Below are 15563 nucleotides of genomic sequence, written 5' to 3' on the forward strand. Positions count from 1 at the left end.
ATGCTGTAGGCTCATGATTGTTGTTGAAACGGTGCAAGTAATCCTCTTCGTTGAATTGTTGTCGCTGCACACTTGTAACTCGTCGGGCTGCTCACCGAACAACCCGCGTAGGGGCGACCGTGTTTAACCGCCCATGCCGCTCCACAAATTCCCTTCTCAGAATGAGAAGAGGGAATGACACGGAATGTCGCTGTAAGGAACAGCAGACAAAGCCTCCCCAGCCTCGCTTCGAAGCAGTAGCGCCCGCTCAAGTTCTGACAAGTCAGGTTTCAGGAACCACGTTTGCTACTATGGCAACGACGTCAACAATGCGTTGGAAAGGAGAAGCAACAATGGTGTGCGAGCTTCCCCTACGTAAGAGCTTTCAGCCCATTTCATTGGAGCGCCATCCGACGTCACAGCAGAGAGTGAAATGTGGTCACGTGACCCCGCGAAAACCGAGTTGAGGGCAGGCATTTTTTTTCTTGTATTTTGAATTTTTTAAATTGAATAACTTCGTACTGCGTGCCGCTATCGCTGCCGTTCTTGCTGCACTAGTTCGTCCGTACTTCAGTCTACGCAATCCACGAGTAAAAAATGGGGGGTTGAAGAGTGTTAGAGGGCCCCTTTAAGAGGCAGAGAGATGGACCGTGAATTTATAATTTTTTTGGTATAATAACATAGATTTAATCAGTGTAGGTAAGGTATGAAGCCAACTTGAAACAAGGAAGTCTTTTTTCTTTTTTTTTTCCTTTTTGTTTTCTTCGAGCCTGGTGGCAGACATGTCACCGCCCCGTTATAAAGGGGACGCTCATAGCATCCATCCATCCATGCTTGAACAGGCTATGCAATAGGCTGACTATAGCGGCTAGCGTCAATACACAACAGCACCCACCAAAAAAGGTAGAAGTGCAGGGTGCTGAGACTATTCTGATGACATTAGTGCTTTCAATAAAACCTAGGCGCTCCTTCAGGAATGACATGCCTGCTATAGCGCTTTTATGGCCAGAATCGTTATGGTCCTCGTTCACAAGCTGTTAATAAAATACAGGGTTTAACCCCTTGAGTGTTGAATTTTTTTCTAAAAAAGCTTTCCCAGATGGTCAAATTACTTTATTGCAGAGTATAAATATACGAAATGTGTAAAGTTGGTAAAAAATTGTAAAAAAAAGTCAGGAACAGTATTTTGGTGTCATCACTCAGAACTACAAAATGTTCAATAGTAATTCCCGGCGTGGTATTCCTTGAAACATGGGTCTACAGACAGCACCTTATAGCAGTCTGCACACATAAAATGCGTGTCCGTTCTTTTGGAGCGACGAGTTGTGTTGGCACATGCACGGCATCTTCTTTGCGTGCGGCTGCCTTGAGCAGAGTAAACAGAATACCTTGCGAGCGTTGGTGATCAACAAGCTAAGAGCAGTGCCAATAAAGATGGAAATCAACTTCTGCCGCCCCTGCGAGAGAGTGCCGCTAAAGGTAAAATTCAAGTTTCGCGCCCGTCCGTTGTGACCACGCAGCTAAACCAAAACCACGCAAGGGCGTTGCCGCAAGACCGCGCGATTGCGCTGAAGCTAGAAATCAGTTCTCTTTATGTCCGAAAGAAGATAGCACAATCATTTCCAACGCTTCTTGTAAACCCTCGGAGGTGGCAGCACCTCCCAGTGAGCATGCATCATCATTACGGCGCGAAATTCCAAACGGAGGTTCAAAAACGCACCCGTACGGCAAAGACATTGCGGGACAGAAAACCGCCACTGTACATGTACGGCAAAAACACTCAAAGGGTTAAATTGATCCTTTGTTCCAGAAGTCCACTCTGTGCTCTATGAAATTTGAGGCATTTGAATACCTTGTACTTAATTTTGACAACTTTAACATAAGCTCTTGCCATCGTCGAGAGGCACAGATACCATGCTTTCTCAGCAAAATCCGACAGGCCACTGGGAAGTTGATAAATTCAGGCCATCGTATGGCGTTAAATGTTAAGTGCCTTGAAGAACTCTTCTGGAAGTCAATTAAAAGAAATAATGCTACAAATTTTTGTAACACAAACTAAAACTAAATGGCACATTCAAGTACATGCATGTACACGCTCACTGTACTTAATGCAATCTATCAAATAAAAGAATGCTACTACTAGACCATACTAATATAGTAATAGCTGAAAAAAGTTTAACGTAGTAGAGGCTAGTTGCAATTGTTTGGCAGCGGTGCGTCTGCCCCCCACCCTCCTTCCATCTTCTTCAACTGGAAGCCTCACAATCCAGAATTACCAACTTAACCTTCTACTTAGCATACTGGTGGAATAAAACTTTCATATGCAAACTTAAAGTTTCGACTGAAATGATTACTTACATTGGGTATCTCCCTAAATAAAACTTTGGCGTTCCCTTTTTCTCCGACGACGCCTTGGTGCACGTTCAGTGCAAATTGTGAGATTATTACTAAAATGTAACATGTTGCGCAGTTTGGCGCAGCTATCACACTACTGTGGCCTAGAAAATTTCACGTGCTGTAAATTTGCTCTGGAGAAGATGCATGGGAGTTGACTAGGTTAGTAGCTTTTGGGAACTGCTTAATCCACCCCCCCCCCCCCCCCCGGATATGCCACTAGTCTATGCTATAAAAATCGAATCTTAATAAAAAGCACTTGTCTGCACGCAAGCAACCCATATAAACTGGTGAAAATCTCGACGCCAGCGACACCCTCAGATGGCCACTGCCTTGAACGAGTGTCCCAACTGCACCAATATATAGAGCACAGGAAGTATCAATTTGATAACGCTTGCACCTAAAAAAAATTGTGGCACTTGGTTGTTTTTCCATTGCAGTCATTGCTACAAAATAGAACACAGAGAATAATTATATCTTTTTGCCAGCTGTACACCACCCGATGAAAGTGCATAATTATGAGAACATTACTTTATTTAGGTGGCCCTTAAATGACTCGGTGTCATAAATGATGTGGTGGTATAGTGCTATAACGAGACCTACTGTGCATGCCGGACTACATGCAGTCTGCAAGTATACAGAACTTCAAGTGCACTGCTAGAAAGCTTCCACTTTAGCGAAAGATAAAAAATAAGAAAGTCATTGCTAAATAAGCTCTTTGTTAGAAGACTCACTATGGAACAAAATTCCTAGGACTGTCAAAGGAGCTCACCGCACAGCATTCTTGAGCAGCTCAGGAATGATGTAATCCAGGGGCATCTGAATGTACGGGAAGGAGCAGTTGAGGTGCCCGTTGTACTTGAACGGAGGTGCCTTGCCGTACTTGTGCACCGACACTTGCCTGAAACAATACTCGGCTGTCACTCGCCATTTCGCCCTCGTAATAGATTACATCGTTGTGAGCTCATTTAAGCGCGTTACAAAAGGATGTGGGGCACAAAGAAAAAAAAAACGCATTGAAGCATGGCTGCCACAAAAGTGTGAAAGCACTAGAAATTTCAAAAAAACATTTGAAGGCGCAAATTTGTGCTCTTAAATGAGACAGAAGGTCTATGATCACGCAATGTCATGCAGCTAGCTCAAAGACAAATTTTCCAATGATGTGTAACAACTTTTCATCCCCATTAAAGCTGACGAGAAAAAATAAAGAAGAGGACACAACACTTTTGCAACATAACCAAATTTTCAGCATTTCAAGGTGGCTGCCTAAAACCACTCCCCCCCCCTCTCACTTCTCCCCGCAGAATGAAACACCACACATAACTTAATCAAGAAACTAATGAACCCCTGCAGGTCATGCATCAATCCCAACCCCCATTCCAATATTCCTACACGGGTGCTTATGACATCTCCATTTTCAGTGCACTGACGTAGACTGCCGAGCCAGATGGTTCACGACTTTTTTGGAGAAATAGACAACCAGCAGAGGGAACATAGACGAAAAAGTCACGGATGGCCACTAGTCAGAGGTAACTAGAACTATAGTGACAAATGCCGGCAACAACACAAAATGAAGAAGAAGCCTGTTGTCGTTGCTGGTGCTCGCACTAGCTCTCCTTGGCTGCTGACTGCTTATGCCATTTCTCATTAATAAAGGACTAATTGTCTGACAGTACTATCCATTGGTGGAGCATGCTGGTTCCATTTTCCCCTTCCTCCAGCCCCCGCAGTGCCTCACAACGAACCACAGCAATACTCCGTTCCATAGATCAGGTACAACATAGCTATGGAGGCTAGCGAGACTTCTTGCAGTAGATTTCTGGATCGCTTAGCATCTCTTTATTTTCGCTTTTTTGGTTCTTCATTTTCAGCCTTGAATCAGGAAAAAATGCGGTAAATACTAGGGGTGTGCGAATATTCGAGTTTCGAATTCGAATAGAATAGTTCCTAATCGAATAATTCGACAGGACGAATATCTAAAAGAAAACGCGACAAAGGCCAACGGTGCAACTTGGTTATAATAGGGTAGCTAAAGCTAATGCTAAAGTCACCATTCGTTAAACTTTCATTGACATCCTGGTTCAAAAGCGAGCGCATGTTGATCTTAAAGGAGATTATGTCATTTCCGCACGTAGCAAAACACATCAGAAAACTGTCAAGCCCTTCACAACTTCGCTCCCGAAACGAAGGCACGGACTTCTTGCGTAGTTCAGTCGCATGTGCCGCAAGCGCTGTAAAACGACCCGACTTTGGCCTGCGAAACCCTGGCTGATTGGCTTTGCATGTAAAATTTGTTCACGCTGGGACGTCGCCACTGCCGCACCGCACCACTTGTTCAGAAACTCCCATCGGCCCATCTCCGGCCCATCGTTCCGGCGCGCAGTTAAAACGCTGCTGTGAACGGCGGCCGAAGACTTTTGGGCCCGGAGCACCCATTGGGTTGAAGCACAACATTACTGTTGTCAGGTGAGCCAGGTTATGCAACCATAGGGGAAAACAAAGACTAGCTACCGTACACCCCTCTGTTAGGAGGTTAGGAGTGGCAAAGTGAGGTATTGGGCTAGTTGATTTTTATGATTAAAAAAAATTGCGCTACAGTTACTGCGAAATACGAAGTTAGGGGGGAGACACGAAACGAAGTGGACACTACAAGCGTGTTGCGGACTGGAATGGCGGCTCTTCTATCAACATGCCTGCGCGCCCATAAAAGCTGAAACAATAACCACTCTCGAACAAGTGCGTAATGAAGCTGTCAACACGCTGTAGCGTGCCTGATTTTTCCTTTGTCTTGCCGTAACTGGCGGCACACATTTCATGTAAATATACAATTCGATATTAGATTCGATATTCGACATTCTTGGCCACTATTCGGCACTATTCGATTCGAGATTAAATTTCACTACTTGCACACCCCTAGTAAATACCAAGACGAAGCAGAGAAACAAACAACACCCCCCACGAAGTGCTGACTATCAAATGAAGCTTATTTTGGTGGAAGACGTACATAAATGCATACGTAAGAGCACCTCGTCACAGATGGAATGCAAACAAACCGAAAAGAAAGTACAGAGAATAAAAATAGGTAATGGAATAGTCATCATGTTTGTGTACGAGGGCGAGGATCGACGAAGACGGAAAGAACAGAAGGGACACGGACGAGCGCTGACTCGAAACTGAAAAGATTTATTTGAAAAACACATGGACGTAAAAGCGGAGAACATATCAACACTGCACAGAAGTGTGAAAAAAAAAAAACAGATGGAAAGAGTAACAGCGAATCACCTAACGGCACACGTGCTGAGAAGATATGCGAACTCCTTGTCCGTAAGAGACAATGATGTCTCACTTACGCATGCGTCACCCATTCGGTTGATATGAAAGGCCTCTATAACTTCTCTAGTAGTCTGGCAACTATGTTTTGACAATATCGGCAAAGACAGGCGTGCAGCCACACGTGTTGCAATGCGATGCGCGATGCGAAGCGTTAGGATGTTTTAGCGAATTTTTGTGCCCTTGGCTCATTGTTTGGAGTGTTACAGCCATCACCTGGACATGCACGCAAGGCCTGCTGTGTTTTGAACTCCAAATTGTGGCGACAAGTGCGTTTCCTCAAGGACAAGCTACGAGTGTCGTGTGGAATCGGTCGCTCTTCCAATTGTCAGCGACGGCATTACAGGTACTGGATGAAGACCGCGGAGCAAGCAACTGAGTTCCTTTGGGCTCGAGTGCTCCTACAGCTTTCAAAGAAAGACAAGAGAGCACAGGTCAGTGGAAAAGTGTTGGTTCTAGGCCAGACAAAACTCCCCGAAGAAGTGACTGAGGTGCTGGGGAAAGGCCCGAAGTTCGCATGCGAGCCAACCCTGTCGCCGCCGGAGAAGCTTTCAATGCCCAGAGGTGTTTCCCCTGGTGTTACGGATGAACTGCGCCCAGGCTGTTTGTCTGAGTGCATTTCCAGGATGGAAACTCATCCACGTAAGTCACAGGACATTGTACGTGTGGCGAACTACCTTGTACAGAAACAGCTAAGTTTGGCAATTTCTGACAAGGAAGGCTTCTTCGTAGTAGCTCCTGAACAATTGTTTTTGGAAAGGGCAAATACCGCAATACAAAAGAATTTTGTTCCCTAGAAGGTGCAGCTAAAGAAAGTCAAAGAGCAAGCATTTAATTTGCTCGAACGACTTGGCCTTCAACACCTTGTTGAAATTTTTTTTAGCGCCAAAACACACAAGCCTGAAGTACCGTTCAGGGCCATGATCTCTGAGAAAGGGACTTGGCAGTAAAAGGTGTCTTCTTTTCTACAAAATACGCTCGCCCCACTTAGCCTTAATGATCCGTTCCTGGTAAAGAATTCCGAGGAGATAGTCCAGATTTTGTCTAGCAATAACCCAGGTAATCACAAAGCCGTCAGTCAGTATTGACGTAGAAGATCTATTCTATTCGCTTGAACAAGCCGAATTGCTACGCTATGTAAGAGAAGCGGTAACTGAACACAATGATGAATTCAAGTTCACACAAAGATGTGGTATGTCAGTGGAGTCTTTCCTCGAATTATTGTTAATGTTCTATCTGATCAATACTTTTGTGAAGTGGAAGGATGCTGTGTTTATACAGAAAAGTGGAGTCTGTATAGGTTCCCGAGTAGCTCCTGCTCTGAGTGACATGTACTTAAGCAACGTTAATAGAAAAGTACAATGCCACCTCAAGGATTTAGCAGGGACGTTGTTTCGTTATGTCGTCGATTATCTGGTGTTTTTTCCGTGTAGTAACTATAACAGGAGGGCGACGGACATATTGAAAGTTTTTAGAGAATACGGTAAGGGCCCGTAGTTCACGCTCGAACTTATAAAGGAAAACAATTTACAGTTCTTGGATTTGAACCTATCGTTTGAGACTAATCATGTTTGTTGACGCTACCTTCCGCGATCTCAGAAACCAGTCCTTCCATTTTCCTCGAATCATTCAAAGGTAGTGAAAAATGGAATTGCTTACTCGGCCTTAAGATCAGCTGTAACCAAGCCTTGTGCATACGGAATTGAGCTCAGCCTCACAGCACAAATTAAGAGGCTCGAAAGTGCCGGGTACACTACACACGTGCTAGCTACGTGCACAGAAAAGCTGATAAAATTGGTAAAAAGTCCGGATATTTTCAATAGAAAAAAGTTAAAACAAGAAGAGTACAAATCAGTAGCAGTACTACCGTATGTACATAAAATGTTGCATGGCTTGAGCAATGTCGGCCACAGGTATGGGGTAAAATCAGTGTTCTCAGCTCCTGAGAAACTTTCAAGAATTTGCCCAATGGTTCGGAAGAAAATGGAGCGAAATGACAATGACAGAAGTGACTGTGGAATTAAGCATGTTTCCTCATTTGTGCCCTGCAAGAGCGGCATTGTGTATCAGATCCCACTTACATATGGGTGGTCATACGTGGGCCAAAGCGGCCGATGCATTAATGTGCGCTCAAGAGAGCACAAACATTCGCTAAAAAATCCTAACACTTCGCATCTGGCATCGCATTGCAACACGTGCGGCTGCACACCTGTCTTTGCCGATGCAAAGATATTGCCACGCCCACTTTTTGTCTTGTTTTGATGTATTCGGGTTTGACCGGCAGGGACGGTTATCAACGCTCGACGCTGTCGGCGAAGTAGTGTTCTAGAAGCGTCGCGATTGTAGTAGATCGGTTTGTTAAGATTGCGCCCCGCACGCGAATGTTCCAGCTTTGTCTAGAGATTACGCCGCCATCAGCGATATCGCTGGAAAGTTCGATAGCGCCTGTATAAAAGCCCACGCGCTTGACTGCTTGTCAGTTGATCGACGAACGACGCCCTGTTCGCCGCTATCATTTTACAGCGTATATTGCTGTAGTCCCAGTTCTCATTTTCCGGCCACAAGTTCGGCCAAATAAAGTTTCATCCTGCAAACGCCGACTGCTGTCTTCGTCGACGTCACGACCACGTGACATCTGGTGGAGGTGCTGCTTCATGATCCGGACGCCACCGCGGAGCGCTGACCCAAGCCCAAGCCGCGAAGAAGGCGACTCTAAGGACAACCCGGATCCTCGAACCAGTCGCCGGCAGAAGGGACTACAACCAGAGTACGGACTCCTTCCCGAAAACGCCAGGCAGCCGAAGACCGTCACATCGACCGCCGAGACGATGACAGACCCCCTGCCACCTACAACGGTCGTGATGCAGCCACCCAGGGAGCCGCCGACGTTCCGTGGTTCGCCATGTGAAGACCCCGAGACCTCGCTCGAGACCTTCGAAAGGGTCTCAACATTTAATAACTGGAACTGCGAGGACAAGCTGCGCCACGTGTACTTCTACCTAGAAGACGCCGCGAGGACGTGGTTCGAGAACCGAGAATCCGCCCTGCAAACATGGGATCTCTTTCGGACGACGTTCCTAAGCACGTTCACGAGCGTGGTCCGCAAGGAACGGGCCGCGGCTATGCTGGAGACCCGTGTGCAGCTGCCCAACGAAAATATTGCCATCTACACGGAAGAGATGAATCGCCTGTTTCGACACGCCGACCCAAGTATGCCCGAAGAGAAGAAAGTGAGGTTCCTCATGCGGGGTGTCAGACAGGAACTCTTCGCTGGATTGATAAGGAACCCGCCGAAGACGGTCGCTGAATTTGCATCGGAGGCTTCCACGATCGAGAAAACGCTTGAGATGCGAACGCGGCAATACAACCGCAGCTTCTCGGCTACAAGCTACGCCGACGTTCAAGCCCTAGGACCCGCCGACCTGCGTGAGACGATTCGAGCAATCGTGCAAGAAGAGTTGCGAAAAATTCTACCTTCGTCGCAACCTCAAGTAGAGTCCATCGCCGACGTCGTGCGCCAGGAGATCCAGCATTCACTCGGCGCGCCTCAGCTAGCAGAGCCGCAGCCGCAAGCTATGAGCTATGCTGCTGCAGCCCGCCGTCATGCTCCTCCTCCACGCCCGCGCCAAGACGCCACACCGCCGCAGTACCGTCGCCAGACGCCGCCGCCGCCACCGACGCCCTACCGACCACCTGTCGGCCAGCGCAACACCCCGAGGAAGACCGATGTCTGGCGTACCCTCGACAACCGCCCGCTCTGCTACCACTGCGGAGAGGCCGGCCACACGTACCGCCGCTGCCAGTACCGACAGATGGGACTACGCGGATTCGCCATCAACGCGCCGCGCCCGCAGCCAGGCGAACGGCCGCATGACATTGACGACTACCTCACCGGAACACAGTGGCAAGAACGACGACCGTCCCGCTCGCCGTCGCCCGGCCGCTACATGTCACCGCACCGCCGACCGTACACTGGCCCAAACCGGGGCCGGTCGCCTAGCCCGTATCCGGAAAACTAAGGGCAGCAACCGATGGAGGTGCGGTTGCTGTACGACGAACTACCGAAGATCCTCCGCCGCCGACGACGACGCCGCGACGAAACCTTCAGAACAGGACGCGAACCAGACAGACCCCTGACAACGAAATCTCGCGGACTGAAGAAGACCCGACGTCGCAAAATGGAAGCAGCGGAACACACCGACGCAGCCGGGACCCCACGCCACGACCTAACTGCAACGCGAGACGACGAACTAGCGACCTCGACGTTCTTATCGACGGCCACAGCGTCACAGCTCTCGTCGACACCGGAGCCGACTATTCTGTCTTCAGTGGACCGTTCGCCACCAAGCTGAAGAGAGTAAAGACCGCTTGGAGTGGACCCGAAATCCGGACAGCTGGAGGCCACCTGATAACGCCGATTGGTGTCTGCACGGCGAGTCACCATCAATAACCGGACTTATCCTGCGAGCTTTGTAATCCTACAAAATTGCTCTAGGGATGTGATACTTGGAATGGACTTCCTAAGTGACCACGGCGCCGTCATCGACCTGAGGTCTGAGTCGATAACGCTAACCTCAGACAAAGCGCTCCCGCCCCACGCGACGCCAGGGAACCATGCATTGAACGTGATAGAAGAGCAGGTGACCGTTCCACCGCGCTCCAGCGTCATTATTTCCGTCGGCACCGAAAAACCTGCGAACCTTGAAGGCGTCATCGAGGGCGATCAGCAACTACTCTTGAACCGTCAAATTTGCGTCGCAAGAGGTATAGCCAAACTGCGCGACGGTAAAGCAAATGTAGTGCTGACAAATTTCAGCCACGAATATAGGCACCTCAACATTGGTACGACGGTCGCCTACATTGACGAATGTGTGGCCGCCAGCAATGCTTTCGCCCTCTTCGATGCTGCCGAACCTGCTTCAACGAATCGAGGTCCCGAACCAGATTTCGACGTCAACCGGAGCCTTCCGAAGGTCAAGCAAGACCAGCTGAAAACCCTGCTCCTGCAATACAAGGACTGTTTCTCGTCGTCATCGCGGGTCCGACAAACGCCCCTTGCTAAGCACCGCATTATAACAGAACAAAATTCTCGACCACTCCGACAGAGCCCCTACAGAGTTTCGACGCGAGAACGTGAGGCCATAAAGAAACAAGTCGACGAAATGCTACGCGACGACATCATCCAGCCTTCAAAGAGTCCGTGGGCATCACCCGTGGTGTTAGTGAAGAAGAAGGACGGGACACTGCGCTTCTGCGTTGATTATCGGCGCCTGAACAAAATCACGAAGAAGGACGTGTACCCCCTCCCACGGATAGACGACACCCTGGATCGACTACACAACGCGACGTACTTTTCGTCGATGGACCTCAAGACCGGCTATTGGCAGATCGAAGTAGACGAAAGAGACCGAGAAAAGACCGCTTTTATAACACCCGACGGCCTCTTTGAGTTCAAGGTCATGCCTTTCGGTCTTTGCTCGGCACCTGCGACGTTCCAGCGCGTCATGGACACCGTGCTGGCTGGCTTGAAGTGGCAGACTTGCCTTGTTTACTTGGACGACGTCGTTGTGTATTCCTCGAACTTCGACGAACACCTCCAGCGACTTCAATCCGTACTTCAAGCAATAAAGAAGTCCGGGCTCACCCTGAAGCCAGAAAAGTGCCGCTTCGCGTACGAGGAGCTCTTGTTTTTGGGTCACGTAATCAGCAAGACTGGAGTGCTCCCAGACCCGCAGAAAACAGCTGCCATCGCCGCTTTCCCGCTACCCACCGACAAGAAGGCCATGCGCCGATTTCTCGGCTTGTGCGCCTATTACAGACGTTTTGTTAAAGATTTTTCACGGATCGCCGAACCACTAACGCAACTCACGAAGACCGACGTCGAATTCAGGTGGCAAACAGCGCAAGTCGAAGCATTTCATGAACTGAAACGACGCCTGCAGACGCCTCCGATACTTGCGCATTTCGACGAATACGCCGATACAGAGATTCACACCGATGCAAGCAGCATAGGACTCGGCGCCGTCCTTGTGCAGCGGGCGGGCGGACTGGAAAGGGTTATCAGTTATGCTAGCCGGTCGCTGTCTAAAGCAGAGGTCAACTATTCCACAACAGAAAAGGAGTGCCTCGCCATCATCTGGGCTACGTCAAAGTTTCGCCCCTATCTCTACGGCAGGCCCTTCAAAGTTGTGAGCGACCATCACGCCTTGTGTTGGCTAGCTAACTTGAAGGACCCTTCAGGTCGCCTCGCACGGTGGAGCTTAAGACTTCAAGAATTTGACATTACTGTCGTGTACAAGTCCGGAAGGAAACACTCCGACGCCGACTGCTTGTCTCGTGCCCCCGTCGACCCGCCACCGCCCGACGACCAGGATGATGACAGCTTCTTGGGAGCCATAAGTGCCGAAGACATCGCCGAACGACAGCGAGCCGACCCGGAACTGAAGGGTCTAGTGGATTACCTGGAGGGCAGGACCATCGCTGTCCCAAAAGTATTCAGGCGAGGATTGGCATCATTTTTCTTGAAAAACAACGTCCTCGTAACTCTTCTCTCCGGCTTCTCTCCGGCCCGAGATAGCTACCTTATCGTTGTACCTTCGGGACTGCGACCAGAAATTCTGCATGCCCTGCACGACGACCCGACGGCTGGACACCTCGGACTTTCCCGAACGCTCGCACGAGTACAGGAAAAGTACTACTGGCCGCGCCTTGCAGCCGACGTCACTCGCTACGTAAGGACGTGCCGAGACTGTCAGCGACGGAAGACACCGCCCACAAGACCAGCAGGCTTCCTTCAGCCGATCGAGCCTCCTCGGCGACCATTCCAGCAGATCGGGATGGACCTCCTGGGGCCGTTCCCAACGTCGACTTGCGGAAATAAATGGATCGTCGTGGCTACCGACTACCTCACCCGCTACGCCGAAACAAAAGCCCTGCCCAAAGGCAGTGCCGCTGAGGTAGCCAAGTTCTTCGTTGAGAGCATCGTCCTTCGACACGGCGCCCCGGAGGTTCTCATCACCGACAGAGGTACGGCGTTTACGGCTGACCTAACTCAGGCGATCCTGGAATACTGCCACACAAGCCACCGCCGCACCACCGCGTACCACCCACAGACCAACGGCCTCACCGAGCGTCTAAATAAGACCATCGCCGACATGCTGGCCATGTACGTCGACGTCGAACACAGGACGTGGGACGCCATCCTTCCGTACGTGACCTTCGCGTACAACACGGCCGTACAGGAAACGACGCAGATGACGCCGTACAAGTTGGTCTACGGACGGAGCCCGGCAACGACGCTCGACGCCATGCTACCAAACGTGACCGACGAGGAAAACATCGACGTGACCACCTACCTACAGCGCGCCGAAGAAGCACGACAGCTCGCCCGCCTACGGATCAAGAACCAGCAGGCGACTGACAGCCGCCGCCACAACCTTCGACGACGCCACAAGGAATACCAACCCGGTGACCGTGTATGGGTATGGACGCCAATACGCCGACGAGGACTTAGTGAGAAGCTTCTTCGACGATACTTCCGACCGTACAGGGTACTTCGACGCCTCGGCGCACTCGACTATGAGGTTGTCCCTGACGGCATTACGAACTCTCAGCGGCGCCGTGCGCGACCTGAAGTCGTCCATGTCGTGCGCCTTAAGCCGTATTTTGCGCGTTAGCGAGCCTGGGGACTCTATTTTTTTCCTTTGTTATTGTGATTTATTTGTGTATGCACTTGTTTTTTTCTCTTCTATGTTCTTTCACAAGCATCGGGACGATGCTTTTTCAGAGGGGGCAATGCCACGCCCACTTTTTGTCTTGTTTTGATGTATTCGGGTTTGACCGGCAGGGACGGTTATCAACGCTCGACGCTGTCGGAGAAGTAGTGTTCTAGAAGCGTCGCGATTGTAGTAGATCGGTTTGTTAAGATTGCGCCCCGCACGCGAATGTTCCAGCTTTGTCTAGAGATTACGCCGCCACCAGCGATATCGCTGGAAAGTTCGATAACGCCTGTATAAAAGCCGACGCGCTTGACTGCTTGTCAGTTGATCGACGAACGACGCCCTGTTCACCGCTATCATTTTACAGCGTATATTGCTGTAGTCCCAGTTCTCATTTTCCGGCCACAAGTTCGGCCAAATAAAGTTTCATCCTGCAAACGCCGACTGCTGTCTTCGTCGACGTCACGACCACGTGACAATATTGTCAAAACATAGTTGCCAGACCACTAGAGAAGTGACAGAGACCTTTCATATCAACCGAATGGGTGACGCATGCGTAAATGAGGCATCATTGTCTCTTACGGACAAGGAGTTCGCATATCTTCGCAGCACGTGTGCCATTAGGTGACTCGCTGTTACTCTTTCCATCTGTTTTTTTTTTCACACTTCTGCGCAGTGTTATGTTTTCCGCTTTTACGTCCATGTGTTTTTCAAATAAATCTTTTGAGTTGCGAGTCAGCGCTCGTCCGTGTCCCTTCTGTTCTTTCCGTCTTCGTCGATCCTCGCACTGTGCGCAAATGTGCTGCCGTACCAACTAGCCCAACTTTCAATACTGTTGAATAGTCATCATCACATGATTAAGAAATTTCCGGTCAGATAAATGGCGTACTGACACACTTATTTTTTAACAATGCAGTATTGTGTGCCTTGATAATTTCTTGCATCATTTTATTACTGTTCCTTGCTAGCACATTACATTTTTCAAATTCAGGGTGACAACCACATCGCTCACAATGTATGCCTAGATGACTACTGCTGCAAAATTTCGAGCAAGTGACCCCTTCTTTTTGGAAGACTTGAAATATGCGCCAATGATTATGCAAGCGGCCCCTACTCCCACGGCATTTTTTTTTCAACCTGTTCTCTGCTACAGAATCCTGCAGCAGCGGTTACCCAAGTTCTGAGAGTCTATACATACATGCGCAATTTCTTATTACTTCTACATTGTTGTGACTCAGCGTTGCTTTCTGATTTGTCACAAATTGATGGGACATTTGAAGGATATCTCTCCCCCTTGTCATAACAGATGAAATTTCACACGAGGATTTCCTGCGGTTCAGTAAAAACAGTAAATGCATGTACATTCAATAAAGCGTTTCATTAGAAACGCACAGGTGTGCATTCCTCGTAGAGGCTCTTCCGCCGCCATATTGAATTTTGGTCCACGACTGAGCAAGGGCCTCCCCTTCCAAATCTTGTCCGATTATCTTTCACCATGGGGGGGGGGGGGGGGGGCTTGCTCGGGATTTTACGGTAATGGCTCTTGCTGTGTTGCAGTGGTGCTCACGAAGCCTGCCATTTAAGGATGTTTGCCGATATTAAAGGATTTGTCGCATGACAAGGGGATGTGGTGGACAATGTTCCCGACACAGGGCATGAATGGCGACTTGTGTTGCTTGCTATGAGCGAGACCTTCTTTGGGAGGTTTGTCGACAAGGTTACACAATTTAGACAGCTCATTTGGCACACTCAAAGCAACTTTGAGATTATCTTGCAAGCCAATCCACTTCAAATTATATGACACTTTACGCAAGTATGAAAAAATCCGTAAACAGGGGGTCGGTAAACAAGCCTTGAAGAAGACACGTCCACTTGTCGAAACGTCAGCTCGGGCACCCACCCCCTGTTTACGGATTTTTTAATCGCAAGCTTCCATCTTCCCCTTCCTGCCGTTTTTTGGATTTATGCAAGTATGGTAATACAGTGGATCTGCAAACTTTCACTAGCCTATCGTTAGTGGTTACTGTTCTAACCGAGTACGCCCCGTGCACATTCGTCTGCTATTCTCCGGCAAGTTGACCTATATGTTGCCCACCTGTATATCATCCCCAAAATTGGGTTGATTCGCTACTAAATTCAAGT

General features: G+C 49.0%; 1 protein-coding gene across 3 annotated transcripts in view; it reads right to left on the reverse strand.

Annotated features, from left to right (window-relative positions):
• Positions 1-15563, reverse strand: part of LOC119391051 (3-methyl-2-oxobutanoate dehydrogenase [lipoamide] kinase, mitochondrial) — a 395177-nt gene that overhangs the window by 74500 nt on the left and 305114 nt on the right. For 2 of the 3 annotated variants that reach the window (XM_049415029.1, XM_037658740.2), the window contains one exon: positions 3146-3274. The exons of the other annotated variant lie outside the window; for it this stretch is intronic. In XM_049415029.1, coding sequence (XP_049270986.1) covers positions 3146-3274 — 129 coding nt within the window. The remainder of the gene's footprint in view (positions 1-3145; positions 3275-15563) is intronic. 3 annotated transcript variants of the gene reach the window in all.

Source organism: Rhipicephalus sanguineus, chromosome 4, assembly GCF_013339695.2.
Source record: "Rhipicephalus sanguineus isolate Rsan-2018 chromosome 4, BIME_Rsan_1.4, whole genome shotgun sequence".
Taxonomy (NCBI): Eukaryota; Metazoa; Arthropoda; class Arachnida; order Ixodida; family Ixodidae; genus Rhipicephalus; species Rhipicephalus sanguineus.